The following is a 20,116-nucleotide window of genomic DNA, read 5'->3' as shown; positions in this document are numbered from 1 at the left end:
CTTACTTACAACTGGGCTCGTCAGGCACTCTTCTTGGCTGCAGTGGTTATTATTATATTTACATGCTTCCAGCTCCCGTTTTTTCCTTTTCCTCCTACTTTTCCTTTTTCTCCCTCCCTCGCTCACAGACACATAACGTGTATGACAGTCCATTCTCCCTGCAGCACGGACTACACTGCCTATGATGCTACATTCTTTAGAGCTATACCGGTAGCATTCTGCCTATTAGCTTAGCACAACAACAACAAAAAGGCCTCTCTCACCCAGGAAACGCGTCACCCTGTAACCATGGCAACCTTAACGCGGCCGCCTGGAACAACAGAACGTAGCTGTCAAACAAAACCCAAACAGTCCTGACCCGCGACAATATGAAACAGGAAAGTACCACCGTGTAATCCATTTATTTCAACAAAGTAACTGTATTCTAAATACCACTTTTTTAAACGGTAACTGTAACGGAATACAGTTACTCATATTTTGTATTTTAAATACGTAACGGCGGTACATGTATTCCGTTACTCCCCAACACTGCCCGTCACACTGAAATAAGAAGAATATCACAAGCGATCCTAGTCCTTCTAAATCCAAAGACTTGACTGATGTATGGTGTGGAGTGTGCTTTTAACCGTGGCAGAAGTATGCCATCTCACACTGTTCTTTGTATTTTTTAAACAAAAAAATCCCTCAGTAACAGAAAGTCTTCATAGAAACAACATGAGCCAAAGTAAGCGCTGAAGTCATTTATTAAACACTTAAATAAAACCATTTGAAGCATTATTTATCCAATAACTCCAGACATCTCCAGGCTGAGGTGTCCGAAAGGTGGACGCTCACTGTGTCACCAATTTATCTCTTTCACTCAAGACTTTCTTTTCAATCTTTAAAGTCTGATTGATGCCAAATTAAAACAAAGACTGCATCCAGTCCATTTACAGTCGTTTGCTGGTCCACTTGGCTCTCGATCTGAAAGTCACCAGTCCCAGTAATGTCCTCTGTAGCTCTACGTGGCCTCCTCTGCGCTTCCATCTGAGCTCTGCTGTTTGATATACTGCTGGAGCAGCTGTGACAGGTGGGCCGGGTGGCGCTGCAGCAGGTAAGCTGTGTGGGAAGTCAGCATGGAGAGCCCGCTCACCACCTCGCCCTGGATGACAGTCATTGACGGCAGTTTGGAGTAGCTCACGATGCCCTGTGCACTCAGCAGCGTGTTGTCTATGCAGGCTCCTGATGAAAGAGCAGAGATCATTACAGATATTTGCAATGGATTCCTTCCATTCCTGGACTGATCTGAAATCTGTTTTACTGAGACAGGCTTCAGCTGGCAAAATATTATCCGTTTAATTTTACAAAGTTTTTAACACCGGTTCACAAACTTGGGTTAATAAGCCTGATTTGGTGCAGATTCAGTGTTGGAGGGTTTGAAAACACACTTCCATTTAAGGAAGTGAACATGCAGACAAAGCGAACGTCTGTAGAGGACAGACTGAATTTGGGCCACAGTATCCTTGTGTACACTCACAGTACACTTGGCATTTTCTAGATGAGAGGCAGTAACTGCTTATCCCATCTAACTGGATCCCTAACTTCATCTACAAACCGATTGTGCTCCAAGGTTAGACGCAAGCAGGATGTGGAACCTTATCTCAACCCACAGATGCCAGCCCCAAACTGTCACCAGCAGAAGATTGACGAGTTCATTTAGAAGACAATTTAGCTCAACTTTTCCTGAACTCATTTCATGGTTCCCGAGGCATCATAACAATATCCAATGCTAATTATTCCTCGCACGTGGACGATAAACGTACCCAGGAGTGTCATCTGTGGGCTGCCCCTCAGAGTCGTCAGCATCTCTTTCACCTTCGGCTCTTTGCTAACAAACATAACCGTTGGGCCGACGAACAGAGGACCCATGTTGCAGTAAATGGAGTCACTCAGGAACGACCGCACGACCTGAAAACAAACAACTGTGAATTAGAAGATTAATGATCCTTGATGTGAAATTGTGCAGCAGGATGTTCTTCTATATGAAGGACGCTGTAAGCTAAAAAGCTGCAGACAGAAACAACAACTCAAAGTTTATCGTCTTATGTATCATCAGAAAATGATTTATTGTTGCTGTTATAGTTTATGTAAAGTATAAGGGATGGTCCTGAGTGCCATCACACAGTGAGCAAATTCAGTCGTTACGCTGGGCGTCGACTTGACATTGGTTACACTTTTCAGAAGGTGCACATCAGGTTACGTGGAAGGTTAAGTAAGTTATGACATAGATTCCCCACAGAAGTCTAAATCACGCATTAGAAGTATTACAGGACTACTCATCCATGGAGTGTACAGCTGTCAACATTCAAGAGAATATAATCCACACCTTGTTGTCCTTTCTGACCCTAAAAATGTTACCAAAAACACCGTCTATTACTTAGATTTGGATTAATGAAAGCTGTTTTATTATGTTATTATTCAGAAACATCTCAAACGTATTTGATTCCCGATAAATAGGAAACGTCACAGTAAGTGTGTGTGTGAGATATACCTGGAGAAAGTGTTAACATATTTTGAAATTTGAAAGAAAACGAGGTGGCTCTGGTAAATTTGATACTCTTACAGAACGTCAGTCTTACCTTGTTGGGGAAGAACTTGACTGTGATGTTGTGTTTATAAAGTCTGTGCCTGAGAGTCATCATGTCTTCAGCACTGCTGCTGCTGTTCTGGACCACGGCGATCATTTTACAATCCTCAAACAACTTCTTCAACTCCCTCTTCATTAGTAAGGTCAAATCATTATCCTGAAGGAATGAGATGGAAGAGATTGACACTCAGTAAAGCACGAGACCTGCAGACCAAACCAGGAAAAAAAAGACTACTACTTGAACAAAAGGACATGAGTACATACTTTCAAAATCTGCTTGAAGTAACAAAATAAAAGCCCAATTAATTCTGTAATGTGTAAAATTCTGGTTCCAAAAAATGTTTTTATCATTTAACTACAGAGCAGCAGAAAATATATCGTATTTTACTGTAAAAGATGAAGCTTTCAGGTAAAAATAACCTCATCTTTGAAAGTGGTAAGAGTAGCTAAAGTTCTGAATAAGCTTTACATCTATCAGAGTTTTATACACAGTTGTTATGCTACTTTTTAAACCAGACATCCAAAGCAACAGACAGTACACAAGAGTGCAGGCAGGGTGGCGACATGTGTCGAGGTGACAGAAGCATAGCAGTACAAGTAAAAGGTAAGATTTAAAAGCGGTTAGTGAGACCTGCTATGATGTATGGTTTGGAAGCTATAGTACTGACAAAAAGACAGGAGGCCAAGTTTAAGATGTAAAGATTTTCATTGGGAATGAGCAGGATGGACAGGATTAGAAATGAGTACATGAGAAGGACAACTTAGAGGGGCAAGGTTAAGAAGGTTTGGACAAGTTTAGAGGTGGGATAGTAAATATACTGAACAAAGGATCGTGAAGATGGAGCTGCAAGCAAGAAGAAATGAGGGAGAGCACAGAGACAATTAGTGAAGGAGGACATGAAGAGGGTTGGTGTGACAGAGGAGAATGCTCTGTCACATCATGGGATAGGGTAGGGTAACCGTGCAAGTTAAAGGTTTTATAATGACCAAGCGAAAAATAAATATGACAATATTGCAAATACTTAAATGAAACCAACTTTTCCAATTACCTTGCAAATTAAATACAAAGTGCAGATGTGGAAGATAAAGTTTATCACGTCCTTAAGCACGTGTACAAACACTGTTGTATATTCCCATCTCTTTTGCAACAGTTATTAAACTGCTCCATCAGCTGCTGACTGCCTGGTAAAAGTTGTTTGGGATGCAATGCCAAATGCCTGTTTTTAAGCAACATATTTCAAAGGTTTTGTAAACCTAAGCCAATCCAAGAAATAAGCACACAATGCTGAGCAGTCCTATATGAAATGAGAGTTGTTCCGATCGTGCAGGCTTTCAGTAAAAGGCTGAACATGCTGGTGTGTTACCTCTTGGACGTGTTTGGTCTGGGACGGGTAAGCGCCTGGAGGAAACTCCCGTGCGGGGGGGATGTACTGAGTAACAGCTAGCAGCTTCTGTTTGTGGATGTGCATAGGCTTCCTGTGGCGGGTCACAGCCTTGGACCCGTGTCGGACACTCTGTGTGAGGGGAAGCCATCCTGAAAGCCACAAATGTCAGGTAAATGTCTGCTGTACAACCAGTCAGTGAGTGCTGCGGAGCTAACATCGACTAACTGAGCCTAATAACAGCTAAAAACGGAGTCCCCGCTAACGCTACTAACAGTAGCTAGTTGCTGAAAATTAGACAGACTAACCAGAACCGCAATGTTAAAAAAAAAAAAAAAAGTAAAGGTATAAGTATAGTACTTTACCCTGTTTTGGCAGCAATTTCGAACACAAGGTCGCCGCCATCTTTCACAGGAAAACGTCGTGATTCAGGAAAGTGACGAACGCATGCGTGCTGCGTTTACTGACATGTCGGCAAAAAGAAAACCTTCCTCATATTTAACAAACTTTAAGTGTAAAAAGAAAACAAAATTACCTAAATGAAACTGTGCTTTGTGATGAACACGTCGGAAAACATTTAAAAACTGATAACCTGTATCCATATACGTGTTATCTAAATAATTTGGAGAAGAGACTCCGAGTGTGCTTGTACGCGAACGCGTCCTAGCGTAATGACGTACCATTATCGACCTTCGGGTTTTTTGGGGTTTTTTTTTTTGCATTTTTAGTTCATACGAACATAAATCCGTAGATTACATAGTTTCTAAATAAGTAGAGTAAAATGTGATTTTAAAATCGCTGATTTTCTTACAGCATTCTTTTGCGTAACATTTTACGTAAGGGGGCGTTACGTTAGCGTGCGTTTTACAGGCATGAGGCGCATACTCAGTACGATTATATTGAGGCATATTTGCTTTATTGGAGGAAATCTGCCCTCTCGTGCCACTAGGATAGTAGGGCTGCCGCGCGTTTTTACCTCGAAATACTGCAGCGGAACCAGTATGGACCTGAGTAACATGAGGAAGAGGTACAAAGGAGATCTGGAGGTGAGAAACTACTCAGTTACCTGCGTTGGGATACAGTGTATTGAGTCATGTAACTGAAGCCACTCTGCCGGTGCTGTGCAAATGCAAGGTCACGATATGAACCCTGAATTAGATGCAGTGAGTGTGCACAGCTGGAATCTAATCTGGCTGCCACGGATAGAGTCTGTGACCAGATCCCACTGCGTTAAATGTTTCCGTATGGGGTGCGTCTTACTTCAGTGAATTACTTTTTCATTTACATTGCTAAATGAATACAGTAATTAACTATTATTTTAGTAGCTTCAAATTCTGGTTATCATCTTCAGCTTTCATCAGTTAACCTACACATGCATGTGCTTGGGCTGGGAGCCGGATTACCTGCATAAAAAGCCACGCAGGCACATTGAGGTCATTGAGACTTAACACAGAAAGGCCCCAGGAGGTTCAAAACAGGGAAGTTATTGCTGTGAGGGACACTGCTATCCTTGTTTTTGTTTTTAAGCACGTTTCGTGTGAGATTCATATGAACTGATATCATTTAATGAAACACACACCCCTGTGTAGTACTGAAAAATGACCACAACAACAACAAAAAATTGATGAATGGTGTGCTGTCACCACCATTAAAATGGGACATCCTAGCTGTAGCTGTAGATGGTGCCACACACTTTTATCCTTTGTCCCTCATCCCACATATTCAGATGATATCCCACATATTGTTGGCTCTAGTATTTAAAACCATTACCCATAAAATTTGGCTTTTATCTTCCCAGATAAAGTGCCAGTTAAGTTTTTTTTTGCTTATCCCATGCTTAACAGGGAGAAGTGCAAGGGAAGTCACTACAAAGTCATGAGCTCTGCAGATTTCTGCAGGATATGATGTATAGAAACTACCAAAAAGAGAAGGAAAAACTACTGAGTGGGTCAAGCCTGTGAAATAATATGGGTTTAAGAATACTATCAAGCAAAAATCTTCCTTTTATTGTTATTGTTTGGAAAGTTGCATTCAGATAAAAGGCTGTGTAATTATTGTCCCACACATATTGACTTTTAGGAAGTTTGCATCTGGTCACGCTGTATACAGCTGGAGAAAGCAGGTGTTCCCCAGATGTTTCACACCTCAACTTTGACCTCTAAATAGGACATATTTCTCTGGCATGTTTAAAAGTGATAAACTTAACTGAATAATTAATTAAATCGTAATTATACTGCCTACAGCCTGTACTCACTATAATCCAAAAGCATCAGTGAATCATTTGAATCCTGCATTATGTAAAAGTGTCTGTTTTCCTGTGTTTTCTTTTACATCTGTATCGGTTGTTTTGTTTCCAGTGCTTTGAGGAGAGTCAGCTCGTGTCTCTCGACCCCATCAAGCAGTTTGGAAACTGGTTTGATGAAGCCACCAAGTGTCCTGAAATAGGAGAGCCCAATGCTATGTGCCTCGCCACTGCCACCAAGTAAGAAACGCTGCCACCTGAACAGATTGGAGCTGATTTCTTTTCACAGTTTTGTACAATTAATTGTATCTGTTGTGTACTCAGTGATGGACGTCCGTCCGCTCGCATGGTCCTCCTGAAAGGTTACAGCAGTGAAGGTTTCCGTTTCTTCACCAACTATGAGAGCAGAAAGGGCTGCGAGCTGGTAAGAAGCATCTTTATCGCTGACTCTGTCAGCAGCCGTCTACATCCATGCTCTGCTTCTTTTGCCCTCAGGTGGTTTTGAATAAATGTGTAATTCTTCCTTCTCCTGTCGTCTTATTTCACTCACTCTCATTCCACTGTGTTGTTTTATATGATGTGTGTTCTCCGTGTTATTGTCTCACAGATATTGCAATTGACCTGTGCAGTGTGTTGTGCTTGTGTCATTAATTACTGTGTTTAAATGCTAAACATTATATTATTGAGTGCAGCTCTTTCGCTTTTATCAATAATGTATTTCTTAAGCGAGTAGTTAGCAGGCACAAAAAATTACAAATCAACATCTGTATCAGTCATACAAACAAAAATGGCACCAATTCACTGGTTTGAGCTTTGCAGATACATTTCTATGACTTTGGGGACAATAAACTCTTAATCTTTGGATTTTTGTCCATAATTTATGCAGAACACGTTATCAATTCTTGCTTTAGAGTTTCAAAGGGTTTTTGATGCCTCCATGAGCCAAGGCTGAGATGGTTTTAGCGCGCACAGATGAGGGATAGTGGATATAATGGACAAAATATAATGACTATGGAGCTGCCAGGCAGGAAGAAGAGAAGAAGACCACACAGAAGGTTCATGTTAGATGCCAGTTATAGGGTGAGATGGAAGCAGGTGATCCACTGATTTTAGACATCTTTAAAAAAAACATTTGAAAATGCATTTTTATTCTTTGGCTTTTAAACCAGACGAAGTACTGATTGCTTTCTGAAGACTTTGTTTTTATTATTCTAAATAAAAATTATATCGCGTGAATTTTTTATTCATCAGGTTTCAAATGTTTTGCATGAATTTTGATGCATTGTCTCCTTTTTGTCTTAAATCAAATACTGACACTTGTCGCCCCTTGTTGATAAAGTCTGCCTCCATCTCACCCTGCGTCCAGCATCCTCTACTGTCACAACAACCCTCTGCATGTCCTCCTTCACTTCATCCATGAATCTTTTAGGCTTCTTCTGTGTTGTCGGGTCCTCTGATCACTTTCTTCTCCACAGGAGAGCAATCCGCATGCATGCCTGGTCTTCTACTGGGAACCGCTGAATAGACAGGTGCAGAAACCATCATTTTTATATTACGTTCTTCTTTAAACTTTTTATTTTCATAGTAAATGTATTGTTTAATTTAATTTTGATTTTCAGATTCGCATTGAAGGCACCGTGGAGCGGATCCCCTACCAGAGCTCCTGCGATTATTTCCACTCCCGGCCAAAGAGCAGCCAGGTCGGCGCTGTCGTGAGCCGACAAAGCACTACTGTGCCTAACAGAGATGTAAGCGCCGAAGCTGCTCCACCTGCACATTGTAGGTGATGCGTGCAATGTCTAAGTCTCAGTTTTCACAATTTCTTTCAGTATCTGAGGCAGAAAAATGCAGAACTGGAGGAGAAGTACAAGGACACAGAGGTGCCTATGCCTGATTACTGGTAAACCTTTACTCTTAATTAAAGTTAATAACATGTTGGTATGGCTTCTTAAAGCTTTTTCGGTTCGTTGCCTTTAACTGTCCCATGATGTGCTTTTCCAACAGGGGCGGCTACATCGTAAAGCCTTTTTCAATCGAGTTCTGGCAGGGACAGACAAACAGACTTCACGACCGCATCGTCTTCACCAAGCTGAAGGACGAAGAGTCCGAGCTGGGAGAGTTTCAGCACGCTGCAGAGGGAGGCTGGGTGTACCAGCGACTGTCCCCATGAGGAGCATCAGCAGACTGTGAAATAAAGGAGAGGACACGTTTCATCTCGACTATCACTGATTTAAAAAGATCACCATCTTTACCTCACATTAATAACCTTGCGTAGGTGCTGTTGTGTGCGGTTTATCAACAAGCCAAATGTGCTGTCTTTGAGGTGAACCATGTGTGCTAAGTGGATAAGTGGAGCAGCGTGGCGCAATCTGACTGTGCAACTTTTGAATTTTCCGTGCTTTGTAATGGAAAAAGGGCACTGACCTGAAAAAGTGGAGCAAACTTTACCCACTCAAAATAGTGATTAACAGTATGGCTGTGGTTGTTTAACAGTGCAGTCGTTGACCTTCTAGGTCCTAGAAGGTCAACGACCATGAAACAGTTTTCATGTCCTACAATGTAGGACATGAAAACTGTTTCTTATTTCTTAAAAAGCACAATCTGTTCCACTCATCAACACTTAACTGCAGTTTTTCCTCCATTGGTGTGATTATTTCTTTACAGGTCTGTAGTTTTCTAAAGAAAATATGGAAAATTGAGACAATTGTTTGAGTTTAGCTCGCTGTGTTAAGTTTCTTGATTTCTTTGAGAGAAAAGATTCAAATCCCCCAAAATTATGCATGGTGGCCACTTCATTAGGTACAGCTAAACGGTCATATCCAATCCCGTGCGACTGTTGCTTTTAGGGTGTCCAAAGGTTTGGGGTTTTTACATGGACATTACCACAAATCTATCGGCACTGACTTCATAGTTGTTGGTGGTCGTGAAATGCATCGTTAATGGAAGAAAAGTGTGACTGTTTTGCTAAATATGCATTCAGAACACCATCTTTGGCCATAACCTGAACAATAAATATAAAAATGAATTTAGAGGCTTTTATATGGGGAATATGAGAGCATGCTCAATGTGTCATCTTAGAATTTATGACAAAGAGAGCTTGTTCCTCATGAGAAAACTAATATTTGTTTCAAATTCATTGTTGTCTCTAGACAGAGTTTACAGTCTTAGTCGTGTTAGCAACTCATGAAAAAATCGCAAGTCTGTTAACTGGACAACCAGTGTTGGGAAGGTTACTTTTAAAATGTATTCCATTACAGAATACAGAATACATGCCCTAAAATGTATTCTGTAATGTATTCCGTTAACGTCGGTATGCACAACAACAACAAAAAGGCCTCTCTCACCCAGGAAACACGCAGAGCGTCACCCTGTAACCATGGCAACCGCAACGCTGCCGCCTGGAACAACAGAACGTAGCTGTCAAACAAAACCCAAACAGACCCGCCACAATATGAAACAGGGAAGTACCGCCGTGTAATCCATTTATTTAAACAAAGTAACTGTATTCTAAATACCACCTTTTTAAACGGTAACTGTAACGGAATACAGTTACTCATATTTTGTATTTTAAATACGTAACGGCGGTACATGTATTCCGTTACTCCCCAACACTGTGGACAACTAAAGTATATTTTTCTTCTAATTGGTGACAAATATGATTTTACACTTACCAATGGAAAATATGTGACCTGTACTGGTGGTTAACTTAATTTAAATTGATTGTATCAGTCTTAAATCTATGGCAGTGTCTCTGCAGTGACTGCCTTTTAATAGTGAGATTAAAAGAGCACGTGATGCCATTTGTGCCAATTGTTGTGTGTCCTGTATTGTTTGAGGATGAAATTGTGGTAGCTATTAATAAAGTTTTAATTTGTAACTGAGGACTGAGTGTGCGTTTGACCAGCAGATGTCAGTAGCACAGCTAACACAAACGCCAAGATTCAGCGAAACACGATCACTCAGAATCACTAGAAACATGCAATATTCTCATGGATTAACTGTTGACTTGTGGATTTCTGTGAATCACTCGACGATATCTGTCATTTTCTCAGCTAACAGCAGGGCAGCTCCACTACAAAATGCAGAAGCAGACCACAGGGTGTCAAATATCACCGTGCTTACTATCACCATGTCAACAAAACAGGCTGAACAGCTCACTAACCCCAAAGAACGACCTCACCAAGATCATCGCGTTTAAACAGGCCACCATCTGCATGTTAACAGCTCTCCTCGCTGTGGACTCCAGCACAAACAGAATAAAATCTTACACGTTAACAACTTTTATATTTATTACAAACAAAAAAGCATCTCAGAAAAAAAATTACAGACAGCATTTCTTGTTGTTGATGTGTCACATGCAATGGCTGCAGGAGTTATTTGGACAGTTAAACCAACAAAACAGCATGAAGTTAATTCACAATGACATAAACAGATATTTGATTCGTACAAAAGCACAATTAGCATACCCAAGTCATGTTTTCTGATATGATTGTATCCATAAACTGTACCGCGGTCACCTGGGGCAACCTCCAGGCTCAAAAACAAAGCCAAAACCTACAGTTCCTCTAAAAGCCTGGCTCCAGAAATGAGTCAATCTAAATTTACAGCTTGAATTTTGTCCCTGTAGCTAATTTCCCCCTTAACAGCAACTATGAGGGGATAATTTTCTTTTAAAGAACTGACTTTTTTAAAGCATATTAAGGCTTAAAGCTTGCATTATTACGGTTGTGGCTGGAGTGACAGACATCGATATAGGCAACTGTAGCTTGCCATGTACATTTCAAAACATCTAAACCATGTTGGTGTCTTTTAGAGCATTTTAAAGGAATTTCTGACACTTTTCTTCCTGTGTGATCAGCTGTACTGACCGATACTGAACATTATCGAAACTCTGCGGTTTATGACTGCACCTATCTAATCAGGCTTTCTAGGGCTAGCTGATAATTTAGAACTCCACCCTCTTATCCAACTTCTACATCCAAGGAAACCAATGTGAATTTAGATGTTTTCATATGTGAAACATGAGAGCATTTTTCAGGGTGTCAACTTAGAATTCATGACAATGAGAGCTGCAATTTGCACATGTATTCCTCACAAGTAAACGTTCAATATTTGTGGCTGCAAAATATGTTGTCAAACTGACTGTTGCCTCGAGAAAAAGTTGACATTGTTGCATGTTTGGATGACAAGATCAACATGGTGATCGTTAATGGTTACATTAATCTTTTATATACAATCTATAATTTTCATTTAAGAACATGTGGAAACAAGGATGGACGAAAGATGTTTGTCCTTCCCTGTTTGGGGGATATTTTACTTGACAAGTGTATATAGATATATAAATAAATACATATAATTTACTTTAACATTTTGTTTCTTAGAGCTGAGAAATTCAAGTCTTTTTGATGATGACTTGATACTTTTGGGGGCCTTTATATTTTAAAGCATCCACCATAATGTTTCAGATCAGTGACGTCAAGTCTTTGGTCATAAAAATGTAATAAAAATTTCCTTTGACATTTGACAAAACATAAAAACCTGAAACATAACACTACATCTACAACATTAAAAAATGACAACTTAAATGACAGCAATGATACATTTGAATCATGAGGCGAGAATTCCCCAAATTTTCCTTCATGTCATTTTTGAAAATATAAAACAACAGCGTGAGCACAAGGAAGTAAATATAAACGTTAAAAGACAGAAAATCTGGAGAAAAATGTGTCCAGGACTGTGTTTACTTCCCGTCTGCCGGGTGGATGTTTAAATTTTGACACCTCGTTGTTTATTTAAGTGTCTTTTTTTCTTGTGTTTACCTGTGTGTGGTGAGTAGTAGCACAGTAGTACTACATGTAGGACAACATGGTGGTGTTTGCATACATTCAAGCCATCTTTGAAGCTTCTTATGTGTATATGACACATTACTGATCAAGTATGTGCATTTTCTGTGCTATTTCTCTGTCTTCTTTTTATGATTCTCTTGACTGAGGTTGTTGTCTGCAAACAGATTTGGGTTCTCAGCCAGCGTGGCGCGGACCCTCTTCTTCTCCTTGTAGCGGCCGGAGTTGGAGACCTTGACGTGGCGTCCTTTGGTGGCAGATTTATCGACGATTTTCTCCAGTTTGGCATTCAACTGGCTGTCCAGTTCTGGAGAGCCGTTACTACTCGGGTGGTCTTTGTTCCCAGTGTTACTGCCATGCTCTGCTGGGATTTCATACAGAACCTTGGATTCAGACTTCTTCTTGCGTGAGAAGGTCAGCCTCCACCAGCTTGAGTCAGCCATGGCACCAACAGAGACTCGAGGATCGACCTGTAAAGTTCAGAGATCTTAGCGTGTGGTGAGCAACAGCAAAGAATAGGTAAATAAAGTGTTTTAGCATTACTTTGTACACTTCAAAACAGCATTTATTCTGTCAAGTTTAATGCAGACATGTTAGTCAGTCTTTATCTATACAAAAAGTCTCATCTGTGTTTTCTTTTGTATTTTCAGTTTCATACACAAGATCACACACCTTATGTTTTTTAGAAATGTGAGCTTGTAAAGATTAATTCCCAGTCTGGTTTTTTATTTCCATCTATAAATGCATATCTAAATGTAGTCAGGAAAGGGTCTAGGCCACAAAAAAACTACAGTATGTACAGCTAGATCAAAACTTGGTAGAATTGTGAAATATACAGAGTCTCTTTATCACTATCATTTGACCAGAGTAAGATTTGAAACCAGTCAGACATTTACATTTATTCATACCTGGTCAACAATATAAATAAGAGCTTTGTAGTGTTACGAATCAACTGAATATCCAAGTATTTATGAAACTTTAATGTATCACTTACAACCAGTTTTAATTTAAAGGTCTGAAATCATGAAAGGCTAAGCTGGAGAAAGTTTGGTAGTGGCAATCAAGACAGCATCATCAGCATAAAAATGTACATTACGCTTCTGAGTGGGAAATTACACTGAATAAATGCATGTTGAAAGTAATTAACAGTGGGCCCGGTGTTGATCCCTGAGAGATGCCATTATCAGCCATGTTTTTTCTGTCAAATTGTTTTTGCTGACGTCGATAAAATTCAAGTTTTAATATAAAAATACAAAACATTGGATTAGATTATCATAACTCAAAATGTACTTTAAGAAGTAATTCAGTAGTTTGTATAAAATAAACTCCAGTTCCATTTAATTATTTATTTTTCATTTTGAATTAATGAAAATTATTTAAAGGTGATTTTATGTGGTAAATTGCAAAGCCTCGTACACAGAGGTGGCCTAAAGTTTTACAAGGCCTTAAGCAGAATTCGATTAAAGGCCCCCAGCCACCCACGTCAGCAAAGCCACTATTAGCTATATTGCCCTTGCCTGACCATTTCTGCATTACGCATCTAACACAACAATTATAATGGCTTAATTATTCTGTGCTGGAAAGAAATACAATAAACAAGCAGATGATGATTTTTAAAACTGTTCACTGTTTTCATTTTTTTTTTTTTAAACTGTGCAAAAGGGCAGCACAGTCACAAAGAATTTACCACAGACTGAAATATTATTTTATGCAACAGCGCAAATTTAAAAACAGTGTTAAATAAATTAAATGGAAACTAACTGTCCAGAGAGTACAGATAGGTTAACACTGTAATTGCTGTTTCCATACAATATCCCCTGAGCTCACCACCCCTTGACATTTCTGTTATTGTTATAAGCTCAGCGCTCACAGTGAATGATTAAACCGGTCAGTTAACATATTTATTAAATTAATTGGGGGCCCTCTGCTGATGTGGGGGCCCCCAAGCAGCTGCTTCTGTGTGAATTTTGCGTGTTGTCTGTGCTGCTGCGCTGGTTTCCCAAGGTAGCTCTGGTTTCTCCTGCTATTGAAAAACATGTTAAATTAGTACCACCTCTATTGCCCCAGGGCATTCTCCTTTAATCTCAGCAGCTTCCCTTCCGGGTTTAATAAAGATTAAAGCAATGATATTACAGTGCCCAGTGTAGGAAAACCCAGAGGTTTGCAACAGTCATTTATGGATGTTAGTTAAATTTATACAAGCTCTGCCACACTTCATTGTTTTATATTTGTTCCTCTGTGTTTTAGTTCATTTGCTCAGGATGTCCTTTATTTACATTCATGCGAGAACAGCAAAGCTGTAAAACTGTGACTGAAGTTCTTTGATAAGAACTTTAATTGATCTGAAGTTAAATTATACATATAGCATGTAATCAAAAGATTTAAATTCTGAAATTCATTCATAAGGTTTTTAAAGGGAAAATGCATTAATATTTTAAGTTCTGCTAACTTACAATAACTATAGCTCCAATTACTTACATTTAATGTCAAAAAGTAGATGCAAATTTTTTACTTCACTGCAGATTTGCATTCAAATGAATCTCAGTCTGCACTGAACATCATGCCTTTAATGTTATGTCATTCTCTCATTGTTGGTGAACCAGTTCAAAAAGACAAACAACACTGTTTACTCTGCTGCTCTGTGCAGGACTGGTTTGTAGAAAGCACACGGTACTACGGCTGGCTTACATCATCCAGTGCACATCTCCGTGATTACGAGGTGTAACCTAATGGGGGAGCAACACCTGACACTCTGCTCTCAGCTGATAAATTAATGATGATCTGCACAGGATCCTCTATCGCTCGCATGTGATCTTATATAAAGTCAGGAAAGCAAATACTGGGGAAGCAAGCTGTCGTCCCGATGCTCAACCAGGAGTTTGGAAACGTGTTACATAATGACAAAGGTGTCTTTCTGTTGTTCACTTAAGAATCACAACATAACCAAAAGCCTCTGGGTTTTCTCATCAAGTGATATCATCTGTATTATTTCAGGTGTATGGATACATACACAGGTAACGATAACAGAATAATACACCCAGGTCTCTGTGGTCCTCGGTCACCTGGTAACCAAACAGGTCGAATAACTTCCTTATGGAGCAATCGCTGACTCTTTCATGCCGACTCTTTTATCGTATCAAAGAGGTCATAAACAAGTTCATGGGTCGACTCGTGCTTTACATAAATCATCTTGAATACACACAGAAAATATGTTTTGTGTCTTTATTTTTCTATTTCTTCCACCTTCTTTTAATATATTCTTATGTCTGTAAAGAATATACACTTACAGCCACTTTATTAGGTGCACCTGCTCAGCTTCTCCTAAACCTCTGCATCTAATCAGCCAATCACATGGCAGCATTTAGACTTGGTCACGATGACCATAATCAGAATTGGAAGGAAAGGTGATTCAAGTGACACTGAACGTGGAATGGTTGCTGGTGCCAGATGGGCTGATCTGAGTTTCTCAGAAACTGCTGATCAGCTGGGATTTTCCCACATAATTAAAATCCCTATGATGTCAGAGGGCAAAGGATGACCAGACTGCTTTGAGCTGATAGGAAGAAAACAGAAACTCAAATGGCCACTTCCTACAGCCAAAGTATGCAGAAGAGCATCTCTGATTATGTAACATGTTAAACCTTGAAGCAGATAGGATACAGCAGCAGAAGACCACACGGGGTAACGCTGCTGTCAGCTAAGAACAGGAAACTGAGGCTACAGTTAACAAGGGATCACCAAAACTGCAAAACAGAAGACTGGAAAATCTTTGCCTGGCCTGATGAGTCTTAATTTCTGCAGCAAAATTAGTCTATCAATGGCTCAGGCTGCCGGAGGTGTAATGCTGTGGGTGATATTTTCTTGGCATATTTTGGGCCTCTTGGTAACAACTGAGCATTGTTTAAAAGCCAAAGCCTCCTTGAATATCGCTGCTGGTTGTTGGAAGATGATAACGCACCATGTCACGAAGCTCAAATGATGTCAAACGTCACCAGTTCTCAATCTATTAGAGCATCTTTGAGATGCAATGGTGCAGGAGATTCACATCATGGATGTGCAGCAACTGTGTGATGCTGTCATGTCAACATGAAGCAAAATCTCTGAGGAATATTTCCAGCAACTTGTTGATTTTGTGTCATGAATAATTAAAGCAGAATAATTAAGGCAAACCGTAACTTTCTCTGATTCTTCATATTCTGCATGTATTGTCCCCTTAATGCTGAATACAATGACAAAAAAAACCTTTACTAGTTAACCTCTCAGTTACTAACACAGCCTGTTTCCATTTCTTGCAACCTGCAACGCGTGAGCCTCTATGAGGCTTCCCAGTACACCTGTGACTAAAATGGGTGTGGCATTTCTGCTCGAAATTTCATTTTCAAATTTTATAGGGATTAATATTTAAAGCAGTTTTTAATTTTTAGCATGATTTTTTTCTGATGTTTCTGCAAACTAAGGCTGTAATTCAAGCTCTAATTTCAAATTCTTTTAAGCTGTTTTTACTGCATTTAACTGCAGGCGTGTTTGCTTGGCTTTACAGTTTTCAAATTGATCCTTAGCTTGACAGAAAGCTAACCTGCAACTGTTCTGATGGTTTATTTCCAAGTAAAACTGCCAAAATACAAAAAGTCAGAAATTACTTTACATATTTTAAACTGAATTTTGCAAGTTTCACATTTACAGCAGTGCATCATGTCCTCAAAACCACAAAATAAATAAATAATAGCATTTTTACTGTAGTTGTAAGCACAATCAGTGAGACTATTATGGTAAGTCCAGCTCGGAGGTCTTTTTATTTTAGTTTTACCAGAATTTAGAGGAATTTTGTCGAGTTACTTTACTAAAGCGGGGACCAGATAGATTCAATGAAAACATGTGAATGTGCGATAAACACATAGTGAGCAGTTTATTAAGTAGTTTAGATTAACCCCACCTCTCTCTGCAACATTTAAAACTTAAACTTGAAGGTTGGGATGAAACATTTAAAAAAAGTGTTTAGATAAAAGCGTGGCTCACAAACCAGATTTTATGACTTTCACAAACACAACCATATCGCTCTCTTTTATGATGGCTGACAGGAAGTCAGGCCCTTTGGTGTGGTTATTTTATCATGTAGCACCTATGCAAATAAAGAGTCCATGCCCTTTGCAGAAACACTCATCCTACGCTTATCTGACCCATGTGATGTTTGACAAATGGCACGAACGAAGAGTGCAAAGGTTCTTTGATTTAAAGTTTAGGAAACAGCAATACAGGCGCCTTTTACATTTATTCCTCTGGACCCGGTGTTGCTCTTTGCTTAATAACCTGGGTGTGTGGTTTTCACAGACGCTCGGGTAACAGATAGTTGCTCACCAAGAAGCGCTTTTACAAGGGTCTGAACCACTTCAAAGTGTTTACTTGGGTTTCCATAGCTTCTTTTATGTCACATTCCTCAGATTTTAGCATTTTTTTTCTCTCTGTTTCATCATCTGTTTGTTTACTCCTACACACAAAGGACAGGTTTCTTCATAGCAAACATTTGCAGAGCATTTGCATAATTTTCTTGACTCTCCATCAAAACAGCTTCTACAAGACAAAATACCTTCTCGGCACTTTCACGCCATGTTAAGTAAGACAGCTTGTCGATATGCACACATATTTCCAAAAGAATGCCGTGTTTCACTTAGATGTGACCTTTGAGACAAAAACTCCTGTTGACACAAAGGAGGCCCTCCATTTTAATAAGTTACCATGTATTCTGTTATGTGTGGGTGAGCCGCCCAAGCAAAGCCTCAGAGATCACAGCAGGAACTGTGGCGCACAATCAGAAATCACTAACAACCTGCAAAGTCTTTGAAAAGAATAACTTTTGAGCCGCAGAAAGACAGAGAGGAGCCTCCAAGGGCACCGAGGGCTTTGCTGCCCACGTAACTTAAACTGAAGGTTCAGTAGATTCTCAGGTTTCATCCCTTGTACCAGACTTGCTGTTGACCCCTAGCAGCAAAGTTTTTTTAGCTCGTCTGATTATTTCCATTAATAAAAATGTCTTTTAGCCATTTGTTCCAGAGGCCTTCCTGCCTTCTCAAAGGTCACAAAAATCCACAGGCTGATTGAATTGTAAACTTCACACAGGTGCAAAGTCCAAAAAGGTTCATTTGTGACCGTAGCTCTTTTATGACTTAGTGTTATTCTAACCAGCTCAAACATGACAAATAAAATCATGTTAAAACATATCTGCACTATGTTATTTAGCATGCATAGTAACCCTGTGGGCCTCCTAATACTTTCTGATGTAAGAGAATGCATTAGTGTCTCCTTCAGGCTTCTACCCTTTTTAATTATTCAATTAACTGCCTTTAAAAACAGCGGCAAAGGTCAAAATGTGTCACAGTTTTGTCCAGCTCAAGCTGATTTCTTCCAATGTTTTCTTCTGTAAATCAAAAGCTCTCAAACTCTGCATTTGTTTAATATAAGACAAGTAAAAAGTTTTCTCTTTTGAGAGGCTGAAATCATCGAAAGTCAGACCTGTTTTCCAAAGAATTTTACTTCAGCCATAATTTGACTGTTAAAACACAGCACTCACCTCAAGTTACCCAAGCTAATGTCTCCATATTTATTGATTTTGTCCCTGAAAAACTAAAAAATATCCAGTTTGCATCCACATACTGTGAAAAAATAAAGTCGATTCTCAAACTTAAGGAGCTAGAAACAAAAAACTTTTGACATTTTCACTTGGAAATTTGACTTTAGCTGTTGTTTGGCTATACAAATACAGTATTGCAGTTCTAATATGTTGATCAGGGTTGCTGAGCTGTGGAAATACCAGTGAAAAAGATGGAAGTAGCATGTTGATTTTTGTAATTAGAGTTAAATGTGTATTTCTTGCACAGATAAAAGTCTAGTTTCCGCTGCAGTTCATCGGAGGCTTTCCGGTGCGCTCGTTCTCTTACCTTGTTCACAGTGTGCTGGCTGAAAGGGGACTCTCTCAAATGCGACACTGTCTCACCATGCTTACAAACTTTCTATCTCCTCTCTTTGTGTTTCTGTGGAATCTTTTTCCTCTCCTCAGGTGAGCGTGCACAGGTACAGCATCTCTCTCCCTCTGCCTCTCCCTCTTACCTTGTCCCTCTGCACTCCTCTTTAGCGCACACCCTCCTCAAACACACACATACACACACACCTAGAGCCCGCCCAGCTGAGTGCATGACTGAGTAAATGTTGCAGCCATGTGATTTTCAGCTCAGTCCCATATCAAGATCTCTGACATCAGGGCTAATGTGAACCTGAGAGGTGAGTGGCTTTCCAAACTGTAAATAAAACCCCCGTTATCAGTCTCACTTTAAATCCAAGTATTGTTTTAATGTGGACTTTGGAGTCAGAATAAAGTCACCTTTCACTGAGCATTTTCTCTTACATAAGTCTTTGTGATGGCTTTAAGCTGGAGGGAGAGAACGAGAGCAATCGAGCTGCTTTGCATGGCTCGTTTAAAGTCACAGACAGTGAATAGACGTTGAATTTGCAAGTTTGGTCGCCATTCAAATGAACTGAAATTAGGCCACTACAGAAACTCTGTTGCTGCAGGGATTTAATGCTTGTGTTTTCAGGTTTGTCCAGTCTGGAGTTCACAAGAAGCCAAATCGTTGAATTATTACTGTTGTTTTTCACCCATATCACTTTTTTCAATAACAAGAATACACTGTGTCAGTCTCTGTTTTCTCATATTTAAGATTATGTGACATAATGAACAAAATGAAACTGTAACGACACATTTAACTGTTTAAAAATGTGTTTAGTAAATAAATGTTTTGTTAATAGTTTAGTTAGCAAAGTTTAATGTTTAGTTATTAATCACTGAACGGCCAAAATCAAACATAAATAAATAAGTATTAATAATGATATCTCATCAAATGTATAAAATATAACAGATGGACATAAAATGTGACGTTAATTGGTGTCTGGTGTTTCTGCCAGTTCCTTTCTGTGCCCCACTCATGTAATGAGCCACATGCCTGTTCCTCTTAGCCAATATGATGCCTGCCAG

General features: G+C 39.6%; 3 protein-coding genes across 4 annotated transcripts; 1 reads left to right on the top strand and 2 right to left on the bottom strand.

Annotated features, from left to right (window-relative positions):
• Nucleotides 1–725: 725 nt before the first annotated feature.
• mrpl10 (mitochondrial ribosomal protein L10) lies at nt 726–4,506 on the bottom strand. The gene is made up of 5 exons (XM_085169667.1): nt 4,374–4,506; nt 3,991–4,160; nt 2,619–2,783; nt 1,803–1,947; nt 726–1,221 (listed from the first exon to the last, which is right to left on the bottom strand). The coding sequence occupies exons 1-5, from the start codon at nt 4,411–4,413 to the stop codon at nt 1,001–1,003; spliced, it is 741 nt and encodes a 246-aa protein (XP_085025793.1). The 5' UTR covers nt 4,414–4,506; the 3' UTR covers nt 726–1,000.
• A 231-nt stretch (nt 4,507–4,737) lies between these two features.
• Nucleotides 4,738–11,769, top strand: pnpo (pyridoxamine 5'-phosphate oxidase). 2 transcript variants are annotated; one of them, XR_014875615.1, is made up of 8 exons: nt 4,738–5,054; nt 6,366–6,490; nt 6,575–6,674; nt 7,726–7,779; nt 7,870–7,998; nt 8,080–8,150; nt 8,255–8,763; nt 8,814–11,769. XR_014875615.1 is itself a non-coding variant. In XM_085169663.1 (7 exons), exons 1-7 carry the CDS (start codon nt 4,881–4,883, stop codon nt 8,418–8,420), a joined length of 819 nt encoding a protein of 272 aa, XP_085025789.1. In that variant the 5' UTR covers nt 4,738–4,880; the 3' UTR covers nt 8,421–11,769. The 2 variants fall into 2 exon arrangements, 1 of the variants encoding a protein (XP_085025789.1); XM_085169663.1 differs by having other exon boundaries at nt 8,255–11,769.
• On the bottom strand, nt 8,069–19,271 carry prr15lb (proline rich 15 like b). The gene is made up of 2 exons (XM_085169678.1): nt 19,026–19,271; nt 8,069–12,563 (listed from the first exon to the last, which is right to left on the bottom strand). The coding sequence occupies exon 2, from the start codon at nt 12,534–12,536 to the stop codon at nt 12,204–12,206; it is 333 nt and encodes a 110-aa protein (XP_085025804.1). The 5' UTR covers nt 12,537–12,563; nt 19,026–19,271; the 3' UTR covers nt 8,069–12,203.
• Nucleotides 19,272–20,116: the final 845 nt, after the last annotated feature.

The sequence above is a fragment of the Neolamprologus multifasciatus genome, chromosome 8, assembly GCF_963576455.1.
Source record: "Neolamprologus multifasciatus chromosome 8, fNeoMul1.2, whole genome shotgun sequence".
NCBI lineage: Eukaryota > Metazoa > Chordata > Actinopteri > Cichliformes > Cichlidae > Neolamprologus > Neolamprologus multifasciatus.
This window is presented reverse-complemented; position numbering and strand designations above follow the sequence as displayed.